The sequence below is a fragment of the Python bivittatus genome, unplaced genomic scaffold (assembly GCF_059951505.1).
Source record: "Python bivittatus isolate LINGU-HERP-01145 unplaced genomic scaffold, Pbiv_v1 ctg000070_np1212, whole genome shotgun sequence".
In the NCBI taxonomy this organism is placed as follows: Eukaryota; Metazoa; Chordata; class Lepidosauria; order Squamata; family Pythonidae; genus Python; species Python bivittatus.
In genome coordinates this window covers 2,425,434-2,439,207 of record NW_028277034.1, presented here as the reverse complement: position 1 = coordinate 2,439,207, position 13,774 = coordinate 2,425,434, and the positions used below count along the sequence as shown (strand labels likewise).

At 42.2% G+C, this 13,774-nt stretch overlaps 1 protein-coding gene across 2 annotated transcripts; it reads right to left on the bottom strand.

Moving 5' to 3' along the window:
- Positions 1-1,260: 1,260 nt before the first annotated feature.
- Positions 1,261-13,491, bottom strand: SRD5A3 (steroid 5 alpha-reductase 3). 2 transcript variants are annotated; one of them, XM_007425328.4, is made up of 5 exons: positions 13,199-13,491; positions 9,142-9,308; positions 7,711-7,905; positions 5,199-5,321; positions 1,262-3,289 (listed from the first exon to the last, which is right to left on the bottom strand). In XM_007425328.4, the coding sequence occupies exons 1-5, from the start codon at positions 13,399-13,401 to the stop codon at positions 3,030-3,032; spliced, it is 948 nt and encodes a 315-aa protein (XP_007425390.1). In that variant the 5' UTR covers positions 13,402-13,491; the 3' UTR covers positions 1,262-3,029. The 2 variants fall into 2 exon arrangements, with proteins under 2 accessions (XP_087986988.1, XP_007425390.1); XM_088130862.1 differs by lacking the exon at positions 7,711-7,905 and having other exon boundaries at positions 1,261-3,289.
- Between the last annotated feature and the right edge of the window lie 283 nt (positions 13,492-13,774).

Below are 13,774 nucleotides of genomic sequence, written 5' to 3'. Positions count from 1 at the left end.
ACCTTGGGGTGAATTGGCTGGGACATCCACTCCTGGGAAGACTGGCAACTGTCTTGAATGTTTTCCACATTTGAATGATGGACTTTAAGTTGTTTGGAAATGGCCTTATAACCCTTCCCAGATTGATGGGCAGCAACAATTGTTTCTCTAAGATCATTGCTGATATCTTTATTCTTTGGCATTGTGTTAACACACACCTCAATGCTCAAGACCAGCAAACTCCTAAAATTTCGGCTTTTATAGAGGTAGTCACACTTGCTGATGATCAACTGATCAAGGGCATTTGATAGCAGCACCTGGCTGCTACTTAGCCTCTTCATACCTATGGAAGCAGTAAGGGCGTACTTAGTTTTTCACACATGGCTTCATTTTGGCTTTCTTTTTGTAAAATAAATGATGACATGGTGTAGTATGTCATGTGGTGTTGTTCACCTGAGGTTATATTTACCTACTTTTGAGAACTGCTAAGGACTAGATGATTTTTATTATGTCCTGATACATAAAACCAGAGAACTCAAAGAGGGTGTACTTTCTTTTTCACACGACTGTATTTTTTCTTTTAAAAAAATAAAGAACAAAAGGCTGCTTCCATATCTATTCATGAGAACTGCTTGTTTCCCATATCCAATACTCATAGGCATCTTTGGGAGGGGGGGTCCAGAGGGTGCAAATAATGAAATATGCATTGTGCTTCACAATGTTGTGATATAAACCACAGGCCTGGCATACTTGTGTCATCAGGATGCAAGTATGAAAGACCAAGGTTAGTGTCATGACATCATAATATAATAGGGATCTTGAAGGTCTCTAGGCTAACTCCATGCCCAGGGCAGGACTCCTTAGACCATCCCAATCAGTTGTCCAACCTCTGCTTGTAAACCTCCGGTGATGGCGCATCCGTGACCATTCCACTGCGTAATGGCTCTCATGGCCATAAAATTATGCATTTTCATTTTGTCTCTCTCTCTCTGTAAAGCTTCCACCCATTGGTTCTTGACCTACCCTTAGGCATTACTAAGAACAAATCTGTATAAACCCTTTTCCCTGTGATGGATACAGAACAGGAATTAAACAGTTCAGCTTTCTCCAAGGTCCGTTGTCATCTTGACATCTTCTCCAACCAGCAGATGATGCACATTGTGTCATTTTTGCTCAGTTGAGATTTGTACGGGATGACTATGTGTACCATAACCATTTGTATCACGTCTATATACTTTATAAATCATTTATTTATCAATCATATTTATATAGCTGCCCATCTCACATCGAAGTGACTCTGAGCTGAAATCCTGAATAAGGATAAGACTTTTTCCCAAGTATTTTAGAATGGAAATAAATGACAGCATTAAACAACAGCATATCTTTTAAGGCTCCTATACAGTGGTACCTCGGGATACGAACACCTCTACTAACGAACTTTTCGGGTTACAACCAGCTCCGGCCGCAAAAATTTACCTCGATGTGTGAACTCCGCCTCGGGGTACATTCATTTTTCCGCCCTGACACGTGGTCCGCGGCCATTTTTCCGCCCCTGACACGTGGTCCACGGCCGTTTTCCTGCCGCGCCGCATGGCACCCGGCCGTTTTCTGGCCACGCCGCGCCCGGCCGTTCTCGCGCCGCGCCCGGCCGTTCTCCCACCGCACCCAGCCGTTCTCGTGCCACGCCCGGCCATTCTCGTGCCGCACCCGGCCGTTCTCCCGCCGCCCGGCCGTTCTCCCATCCCTGACGCGTGGTCCGCGGATGCCAGAACGGATTAACAGTAATTACACTGAACCTTATGGGAAAATTTGCTTCGGGGTGCGACCAGATTTGGAGGGCGGAACGGATTAACTGGATTTACATTGAACCCTATGGGGAAATTTGTGTCGGGTTATGACCAACTCGGGATATGCCCAGAGTCACGGAACGCATTAAGTTCGTATCCCGAGGTGCCACTGTACTTTGGATGCCTGGGGGGACAGGAGTCCAATACAATAATATTCCGATAACAATAATATGTACCAACATGTAAATGAGGTTTATTTATAAAACACTTGCACATTAATCAGTTATCAACTGTAAAATCATTTTTCATCTCCAGGTATTTTAGGTCCATGCAGAGGAACACCTGTTTCATATTGTACTTGGGAAAGATAGACTGTATTGATAACTTCCCCCAAATCTTCCCTCCAGATGTGTTAGATGATGCTCCCATTATTCCCAGCTAGCTAACAAATTTGGTGGGCTTTTGTCTGGGGAAGCCTGGCACTGCTACAGAGAGACAGAAATATTGCAATTGTATCCTTTATAAAGTTGCATTTTATGCCCTAGGACTTATTTGAAAGTAATTTGCCATTTCCTTCTTCTAGGATATTACGTATAATCTTACCTATAATCCTGGAATTATCTGGTAGTTTCCTATGCAAATACTAGTCAGGTTCAGCCCTGAATTTTCTGAGGTCATCTGAGGTTAGTATTTGCATATTCTGAGCACACACAGTATAACACATGGCAACTGCCAGTCAAGTTTTAATTTTTATTTCAGCATTCAGGTGGAGCTCATGTGAATCAAACCGAAGGTACAGCAGCTTCTTTCGTTCTGTTCTGTACTGATCCAGAACAAGAAAATTGCACAAAGGGGGGGGGGAACCCCTTCCATCAGCATCTGTTAATTAAAAGTACAGTCCTCTGCCTGCTTACTCAGAAGTAAGCCCCATGATTAGTGAGGCATTTTGTCAAACAAGCATATACAGTGTAATTGCCTACAGTTATGATCTTATTTCAGGGAGAATTCTCTTGGGGATAAGCCATATTAAACTCAAATGAACTTTCTTCTATGTAGATTACATAAAATTGCTCTGGTTATCTCAGTAGAACCAGGGTATGTTTTCATACACACAGCTGTGCCTATTAAAATAACATACTTGATGATCAGCAACAGTTCAATTTCAGCAAAATCTTTTGTTGGTAACAATCACTTCATCCCAGAAGATTTCAAGATCTGTAATTGCTTCAAAAGTAGAGTCATACTCCATTTAAAATAAATAAATTAAAAAATAAAGGGTATATATGCTTTCCGGCATTTTGGATAGTGCTTAAATTTGTTTAAGTAATATTCGTGGCACAAAACAGCACTTAGTGCCTGGTTAAAAAAGACATATGTCACCACTAGCCACCAAGTTAAATTGTAAAATCCAAACGTGACAGCCATTGAGATATATATGAGAAATTCTGCAAAATAATGAGGACAGGACACCATTTCAAACCAGTCATCAAAGGGAATGCTGTGATCCATGGTGAAAACTTTTCCTAAAACAAACAAAAAAAGAAAAGTAGCTGTTGACTTCAGCTAAGTGAGCAAATCTAGCAGTGTGATTAGATAGTGACTGGAAAGAAAGCAGCGAGGCTATGGCTTTAATAAATCCCTTGGCTCTATTTGGCTCTTTTCCCAATTACATCCTTGCCTCATTTAGTGACCACAATCCAGTCCAGCAACTTTGTCGTTAAGTGAAATGATCACTTAGTGAACATGTGACTGAGAAAGCAAGAGAGAGATGCCGTGAAGATCACTGGTTGCTGCTGTCTCATTCAAAGTTATCTTGGATGGTGTCATGTGCCTGACCTGTTTTTTTTTCCTTTTTTTTGCCCCCTCACAGGGTGGAGAGATTGCTTAAACAAGCTATTTCTTCCTGAGCAACTTTTCTCCACCGTGCAGTGCATCCCTAAAAAGTGCTAACTGAAAGTTAACAAGCTCAGCTCTGTGACCTTCATTAGTTGATTAGAACCCTCCAGGAGCTTGCTCTGCTGCCTGAAACTGATCAGATCTTAATCAGCTTCACACTGAAGGCTTTTGTTGTCAGGTGCAGGAAATTTGGTCATAAATGTATACATTGGTTGGAAAATGAATTTTTTATTACATTCATATTCGTGAATGGTTGCTAAATGAGGTAGTTGCTAACCAAGGAGTGACTATTTATTTTCCAAGACAAAACTAAGGGCTTATTTTGGTCAATTCAGCAGAACCCTCCTCTTCACTGTGATTACATCTGTTTCTGGCTTTCTTTAGCAGCAAGCCTTCTCTATCTCATGCTTTACTTGAGGTACAGGACATCCAATTCGGCCAAAGGACCTGTTTTTCCTGGATCATATGATGTATCAATGATTGTGCCCTGGACCCATCCAAAATAGATTCTTCTCTCACATGTTATGGACTGTGCCTATATAACTACATCTAAACGTTTTCCCAAGTAGATATTCTAGCCCAACCTTCCCATCAGGTGGCTTCAAACTGTGTTCAACATCAACGGCCATCTTCTCCAGATAGCATGGCCAATGAGGACTGAAATCTGCTCTTACTCTGGCTCCAGTTCAAACTCCCTAGGCCTGTATTGCTAATAGTGGGCTTTGTCCAAGTGGCCTTCGATGTAGAGCAAAACCAGGATGCTGGCAAAGGGTGCCAAGCAGTCCCTTGATCCAAAACATGTGTTGCTACTATTCTGTCTCCCAACATCACTTTTCTTTCTGGCTCCACCTAAGAGCCTAGCTTGAGGGAAAATGCTAAGAAGGACAACAAGGGGTATCTGGAGTGACTGGGTTCAACAACCCTCAATCACACATATATTTGGTTCCTTAAATTGAATTCCCTACCATTTTACATACATGATTGGAATGTATCTGTATTAGGGTTGTGTGGCATTTTGGATCCAAAGCCAAAAAAGGTGCTTTGAAATGGAATAGGTATGCACACCACTCAGAGGGTCCTTAAAAGAAACCGTTTTCTGGGCTCACATGGAATCTACTCAGTCACAGGAAAATACTGTTTGAGCTAAAGGAAATACCAACACAGTACAAGAAGGTGCTGTGGAGCAGGTATGGGTACACAGTTGTTGGTACATTATTAAGTCAAGCACAACTTTTCCTGGAATTGGGCGGCCACCATACAATCTCAGGACAAGACCCAACTTTTTTAAGGAGGCACCCACAGGGTGCAGTGTGTAGTTACATCACCCCAAAGCACCTTTTTGGCTTGGCATTTGCAGCACTGCACATCCCTAATCTGGATTTAAAGATTTAAGTCTGTTTCTATGTGTGCTTTGTACCTAAATATCACCAATGTTCTATGAATGATAAACCAAGTATTCTAACAAGGGCTATACTGATGTATCTGACCTGGGAAAGACTAAAAAATATTGACTAGACCAGCAAGAAACTATTTTACCTGAGCTATCTTTTCGAAGATTAGCAAGAATTATATGACATCTGTGTTGATGAACAGAAGCCCAACAGAACATCAGAAGTCCTAGAACATGGTACCAGCAGACTATCAGCGAGTGATCTTTCCCTAAATTAAGAGAAACAGAGTATATTTATTCATTTAAAATATTTTGATCCTCCTGCTCTATTAAATTCAGATTTCACTGTGGTCTACAGTAAACAGATATTAGCGTTATTTATTGTATGTCACTCTGAAGTCTGAATTTTATAATATTTGTAGCAAAATATTGCACACGAATTTTTAAGATGCCATTCAGAAACAGTATATTATAATAATAATAATAATAATATAATAGTAATAGTAGTAGTAGTAGTAATGCCAAAGGCAGCTTTACTTAGAACAGCTTTATATCCTGCGATGATACCTGTAACACCATCACACAACATCTGCCTATCATAGGTCCTTGGGAAGGACTTGATAGGTGGATAAAAATGCCAAATCCAGCCTAAACATCTGGCTGACTATGCGACCAACAATAATAATAATTTCCCACTTTTTAAATATATAACTCAAAGTGGTGAACATATCTAATAATCCTTCCTATTTTCCCCACAACATCTCTGTGAGGTGGGTTGGGCTGAGAGAGTGTGACTGGCTCAAAGTCACCCAGCTGACTTTCATGTCTAAGGGAGGCCTAGAACTCACAGTCTCCTGGTGTCATTATAGAATTTAAAATACTGGGGTAAATAAGGCATCTAAAATAGGGTTACAATAACTGGGCTATGAAAATCCAGAAGACCTCCAGATGTTTACTTCTAATTCTATGTTAAAACATTAATTAAATTATTCTCAAAGTATGGCCATGCAATTAACTCTTAGGTTCTGCTACTGAACTAGGGCCCTGATTAATCAATTAGAGCTAATCTAAACACTTAAAAGGTTGTGCCGGATATATCTCAGATACCCCGATGAATTAAAAAAATTCAAAACTTGAATGACTTTCTTACTTCACAATAAAGGTGTCAAAAGTACCAAATTCTGTGACAGAGGACTATTCTATATCAGGGTTTCTCAACCTTGACAAGTTTTAAGACGTTTTTAGCCAGCATGCTGGCTGGGGAATTCTGGGAATTGAAGTCCACACATCTTAAAACTTGCCAAGGCTGAGAAACACCGTTCCACAGAATGTTATGTCTGTAGCTTGTGTTATCTTTCTTTTACAACCAAAGATCATGCCAGTTTAATCATCAGTTCAAGAGAGCTGCTCTAAAACATGCATGATGTATGGTGTCAAGGAATTGATGGTAACTCTTAATGTCTACTGTATAGCACCGACTGTCAATACAACCCTATCCTTGGCAACTCTACTCAGAAGCAAACCCACTGCCTTCAGTGGGATTCAACTCTAATTAAATGTGCATAAGATTGAAGCCTGAAATTGTTATTTCCACAGATCTGATAACCAAGGGCAACTTGTTTTAAAAAGCACATGCATTTTAATGAAGTGGCACTCTACAGACTCTTGTAAGAATTGCAGTTTGAACCTCATATTTCTAATAGTCTAAAGTGGGTGAAAAAAAAATCTTATCATGGCAATACCCACTACGTTCCCAATTTACGAAAGCAGTGGAAAAGCTCTTGTCTCCAAAGTTTTTTTTCCCCCATCCTTAAAAAAAGATTTTGGGATATAGTTTGGCACCTTGTCCCTTACACATTAACTTACTTTGGATTAAGTGAAAATATGAAAACACTTATAGCTCAAATCCTCAGTGTTTCTGCAAACTACCTGCAAGCTTAATGCAACAAATTCTAATAAACTGTCCACCTTGAGCATGGGTTTTGTGTAGTTCATTTATTTATTAATAAATAATACATTTATTATTTTGGCAACTCTCACAGAGAGAGAAACCACTGACCAGAAGGCAGCACATGAGAAATACGTAAGGCTTCCAAATTCAGCCATCTGATCCAAAGGCACATTTGGAATTAAGCTTTTTTTCCTCCCCTCTTAAACTCAGCAGGGTCACAAGCACATCTGAATAGTTTTTGCTGGGATAAATGTCAGAATGCAGGCAAGAGAGGCATCTCATCTAGGGAAGAACTCACCAAGAGCTTAAAATCAGGGTGAATGAGCTGTAATACTTTTCCTGATACAATAATTTTCTGCTTGACGGGAACTTGGTCTGTTTCATAGAGAAGGGCATGAGGCATGCACCCCACACCTCAAGCTGTGCCAACTCCACTGAATGATTTGGAAGGGAATGGCCATAGTTCAATGGTAAAAGATCTGATCTTGCATTCAGTAGCCCCAGGTAAGTTTCCTGCAGCTGGGAAAGACCTGAAGAACAACTGCCCATCAGTGCAACAGTTCTGAATGAGATAAACCAACAGCTTCACTTTGTAGTGGACTGTGTCCTATGCTCCTATGTGCCATTAGACGAGGTCTGATACTCATCTGTTCCTGAACAAAACAAAAAAGAATGTTTATTGCAAGAGCGCAAGAGAAGATGCTTACCATCTCTATTCTTTGCTGGCACTTGACACAGCACTGTAAGCCCCACCAAAACATAGTAAAAAAGGCCAAAGCAGTACTGGACAAAATGAATGACACCTCCAGAATAGATGCTAATGTGAAGACATTCTTTTAACCGTCTACAGCTATTCACCCAGACCAAAAGGCATACCAGGAAGGCTGACAGGAACTCGGCACCTAGAAACCCAGCAAAAGCACTGTGTAAATAACTCTATCTTTTCTTAGGCATGTCAAATGCAGCCCAAACAAACCACAAGATATCCAAGAAATCCCCAGAGCTGTTGCACACGTTAACATACAAAATTCTGTTGGGACAAATATGGGATCAGCCTCTGCATTTTTCTATCTCAAATAAAAGACATCAAGCTTCAAGTGATTCTGGGTGGCTAACAGAAGATTAAAAACATCAAAGTATGACAGAAGTCAATAAAAAACACACCAGACCAGAAGCCACTCATCACATGCTACATATTAAAACAGGCTCCAATAGCATCTTGGCCAACTGCCTGGAGAAAGAACCAGGTCTTCAAGGCCTTTTTGAAGGCTAGAAGGATCAGATCATCTGAATCTTCAGGACAGTGCTGTTCTGTAGGACAGACATAATGAAAAGAAGGTCCTAGCTCCTGTCAGTTGACACTGATGAATTGATAGGACCCAGAACATGCCAACCTTGCTGATCTAGTTGGACAGGAAGTGATAATTTGTCTGATTTTGTTGGACAAGCAGAGATGGTTTCAGAATCTACAGGCTCTGTGCTCTGAAAACTTTTATAGGTGACCACCAGCATCTTGACTTGCATCTGGAAGCCCAAGGGTAAGCAGTGCAGCTCACGTGGTAGCAGTGTTACGTGGGCGTACTGAGGTGGGCCCATAGCTTCTTGCATTTGTTCAAAGGCTCTCCTGGCCACAGTTGTCACCTGCTTTTCAAGCAGGAGCTGAGAGTTTAGGAGGATTCTCAAGTTTAGATGTCTCAGTGCTTTTCAATAAAAATGTCCTGTTCATGCAAAGCTGTGGGGAAGGCATCTACTCAATATGTTTTTTGTTGATTCAAAACATTAAAAAATGCCCTTCAACCTCCAGCATTGTTTTGGGTACAGTTACTATTTCTATCATGCCTCTTTTCTACCCTGGGTTTATCAGCTCTGGGCCACAAAACTCTAGATGGTCACTAGGTGCAATAGTCTGGATCTTTCCAGATCTGGTAGCCTATTCTTCTCCCCTGCTCTCCCTAACTGAAGGTGGGATACATGGAGAGAAATATATTTTAAAAATCTGTAGTGTAAATGATTTTGCTTGCCACTGATTTTATGCACAGAACAAATAACTTCAGCTTTACTAGAGAAGATATTCTGGAAAATCCAGAACATATTGGGACCCTCTCCACCAAATTATATACATACAGAAGAATTCATACCATTCCCTGAATGGTGGATAACTCTGTCTCCCTTCGTTCCATCAAGAATGCCAAGCAAGTCCTGAAGCCAAATGGGGAATGGCTGAGAGAAAAGCACACGCTGGATAAACAGCAGTAGCAGGAAGCCGTTCCAGGTCACAGACACAATATAAAAATGGTAGAACCACCTGCAGAAGGAAACACGGTCAGTTCAGGCCTAGTCTGCACATGGCACTGAATCAAAATGTGGTTGGTTTTTAAATTAGCATATTGTCTAAACCCTGCCAATTAAGACTTATTTAAGCAAATCGTGGCTTAACATACTAGTTCCCAACCTATGCAACTTTTATGTTAGAGGGCAAGAATTTTCTGTTCCAGGAGAGAAGGAACATAACCTCAGCAAGGATTAGCAAAGCAGTTTTTGTAACTTTAACAGACAGATTTATTTACAGGAAATGCATGAGGTGGGCAGGATGTGCACTGCATGCTACCAGGAGAATCAAGAAGAAAGTGCCCTACAGAACAAAGCCAGGACCTAAAACCTTGGGATTAGCAATCTCATGAACAAAGAGCAGGCAGAATCCGAGAATAAAGAGGGAACACGGGGAATTCCTAACTCTCACTGTATATAGTACCTCACTGCCCTTGTGGTCAGGTGGTTGCAAGGGACTGCAAGCTGATTTTGGAATGAAAATTTATTTTTCTTTCTCAAAATTTATGGAAATCAAAGGTAAGATCTGCTTCATCTTTCATTTCTTTAAAGTCTCATAGCTTTCCAAGAGGGAATAGGGCAATCATGATTTCTGACTGTATAGATCTCTCACATCTTATTCACGTGCAGATTCAGATCTCTGCCCCGGCCCCTTGTTGTAAATCCGAAAAGATTGCAAAATAGGGTATTATATTGCTTAATCAGCTTGTACAGTTCCATGTGTGTAGGCTGCTGCCTTTTTACCAATTGTAGATTCTGGGTACAGCCCCAGGTACTGTGCACTGCAGTTCTCTAACCCAGAGGTAATGAGGACAAGAGTGACTGTTGCCAAAGCCTCTCATTCCAAAAAGGGCAGGCAAGCTGAAGCTAGTCAAAGGCATTTCTGACTATGGCTTCCATCTCTGATCTAGGAGCAGCCACAAATCCAGGAGCACTCCAAGTGGCAGACTTGCTCCTTCCACAAACCAGCTGGCAGCCTACAAAAGCAACCACTCCGTCTTGCTAGACTTGCCCGTGCCATTAGATCCAGCAGGGAAGGTAAGCTACGCCAGCCAGGGACCTGCATTTGGTGGGCCCCAGGAGGCGGGCCTTCTCTGCCATGGCTCCCCCATTGTGGAATGTTCTCCCCCCTGAAGTGAGGCTCGCCCCTTCCCTGCTGTCATTTAGGAAGTCCCTCAAGACCTGCTTGTGTCATCAGGCCTGGGGGTCTTTGGGAGCCGGAGACGTTCTTAGATGGCTCCACTGTAATTGATATTCTGCTCTCTCCATGGGGTTTGTATATTCTAAAATTTTAAAACGTTTTGATAATGTTGCATTTTAATAATCACTTTTTTTATCTTTTATAATGATTGTTTTTATCTATTTGTTATTTTATGGTATGCCGTTTTATCTATTTGTTCAATTATGGTATGCCGCCCAGAGTCGCTTTGTGTGAGACGGGCAGCTATATAAATGTGATATATAAATAAATAAATAAAATAAATAAAACCCAAAACGTGCTTGGTTCTATCCAGACCCTTACAGCCTTAAGGTAAGGCAAAGACCACAACATCTCCTATTTGGCTCTGGTAGAGAGATGTAACAGATAGCAACAGCATGTTGAGGATGTTTTTCCTTGAACTGACCAATGATCTCCCCAGTAGCTTCCTATACAGGTACTCCTCGACTTTCAACCACAGTTGGGACTGGAACTTCCATTGCTAAGTGATGCGGTCGTTAAGTGAGTCACGCCCAATTTTAGGACCTTTTTTCCTGTGGTTGTTAAGTGAATCACAAGGTCATTAAGCAAATCCTGTTTCCCCCATTCACTTTGCTTGTTGGAAGGTTGGACCCATGGGAAGGTCACAAATGGGGATCATGTGACCCCAGGACATTGCAACCACTGGAAATACATGCCAGTTGCCAAGCACCTGAATTTTGGTCACGTGACCACAGGGACACTGCAATGGTCATAAGTGCCAGGACTGGCCATAAATCACTTTTTTCAGTGCTGTTGTAACTTTGAACGGTCATTAAATGAATGGTTGTAATTCGAGGACTACCTGTAGATGTTAAATAATGTGGGGAAAAGGACTAAGCCTTGTTAGGCAGCCCATATAAAAAGAGCCAAGACTTGAATGTTCATCTCCCACCACTGCTGATTGGCTGTCATCTCAAAAAGTGTGGGACCACTGTAAAACAGTACCCCAACTCCTTGTCCTCCTAGGCAGTCCAGAAGGATACCATGGTTGATGGTTTTACTCTTTCTCTCTCCTCCTCAACCCACTCCCTCATTCCCATCTATGTCACCTGAAAGAGACAGGAGGGGCAGTGACCCAGCCCACAGATGGCTGAAGTTGTCAAGAACCATGTCCTGATCTTCAGAATCCACAAGACTAAAAGAATCCCAGGAAACATTCCAAGATGTTGCCCTAATTATCTCCTCTAGTTCTGCCAATGTTGTATCCAACGCTAAGCAAATGCAAACAATATTCTCTGCAATACATCTTGCTCTGACCACAGCAGCCCAAAAGTAGATCTGTGAGTTGCCCAATCACAAAGGGTTCTGTACAGCATTCCATTGACGCAATAAGTACAGAGTAATATTGATGTTTTGCTTCCCTTTCCATTACTGTCTAGGCCTGAACATCATTTATCTTGCTGAGAAAACTGAAGGACGTATCCAGGCAGTGGCCAGGAGCCAAGACTGACTAGAAAGCAACCCCCCCCCAAAAAAGTTTGTTAAAGACAAATTCTTAAGGACAGTGCCCACGAAAACTCATTTCATAAGTAATTTTTTAACCAGCAATATTTTATAAGACTATTTTTCTAAGATTTACTTCTCCAGAAAATATTATTTAAGGCGCAATCCTATGAAAAATTAAGTTCTACGGAAACAAGAATTGCTCATATAGACTCAGGCTTTTAAGGATAAGCTCCATTAATTTTACAAATATCAAAGGTTTTTTTTGTACTTATGTAGACCTGCTACTATTTTGTTTATTCTATATTTATATAAAAGTAAATTCTTAAATAATGAAATAGACATGAGAGAAAGTAATTGCCTAGTCGTAAATATTTATTGAGAAGAAAGTCACAAGGGAAACCATGTGAAAATAATTTTCTCCCTGGCTGGAATGCAAAGGTTTAACCCTAAAAGTTTCCCTTGAAGGCAGTGACTTGATAACATGACCGTTTAAGCCAAACAATGATAATAAAACCCCATTCGAAAGTTAATCCTGCATTAAATTTAATCACAAGGAAATCTAACTATAATTTCACTCTAACCTCATCACTTTTTTTCACCCTAGCAGACAATCCCGACATCACATAACTGTAAGATGACCACTAACTGTAGAAACTTGTCCAAATGCTAACCCTGCCATTAAATCTGACCCTCAACTGCTTTGCACCACCAAACTCAACCCTAACCTTAACTTTGTCCTAGCTGTAATCAAAATGTTTAACCTTAAAAAACAACAGCAGAGTAGCTCAGAGCTCTTGGCAGCTGAAACTGCCAAGAAATTCCAGAAATGAGATTACCAGCTGGAAAGTTTGCCTTTCTAGAATACACAGAGCCCCATAATAAGGGAGACTTCATTCTCCTTGAGTAAGTCCCCACCTGCCGAGCAATAAGCAGACTATCAACCCCACATCGGGAATTCCGGACTGAGAATCGGACAGGAACGGGTACGAGAAAACATTCTGCCCACGCTTGGCTGCACTCCGCAAATGCTCTCATGCACTCTGCAGTGCGGATTTATGAGAGCCCCGGCATGGAAAAGGACCTGTGGCGAAGCCCCGGGGGATGGAGCAGCTCCGCCGTATCCAGAGTCACTCCAGCAGACATTCTGGATACAGGGCAGGATAACTTCTGACTTGGCTTACCTCTTGGGGACATCAAAGGTCTGCAGAAAGGCAGGGCGCTGCCCACAGGCGGTCTTGGTCTTTCCGTACCGGATCAGGTCCTGAAAGAGCCCGGCGAGGCTGAGCGAGAGAACCCCCGGCGGTGCTTTCAGCAGCGGCGCCCGCAAAGCTAGCAGCGCGGCGAAGAAACCGGCGGACAGACCCAGCCACACCCCGGCCAACATGTCCCTCGCTGCGCAGATGCCGAACCCGTCCCTCCCTGCTCAACTAAATCAGAGCAATCCGCGAGAGTAGCCCCGAAGAGGGTTCCACTCCGGCAGCCAATGGAAGGGCGGGGGCGGAGCTGCGGGGCCAATCGGGACGACCGAACCGTCACTGACGGTAAGACCGTTTATGCCCGCCTCTAACTCGGCCTATCTCTGCCGGCAGCAGCTCGCGGAATTGCTGCTTTCGGTTTCCGTTTGCGCGCGCTCCGTTTGTGGGGTGTCTTCGAGGCAACGTGGGCGTGGCTGTATTGCAAGGTGGCGGTTTGGTGCCTGTTCTCTTCTGCTTTTCGGGTGCTTTTGAGCCATTTTCCCATTGGTTGCATACGTGTGG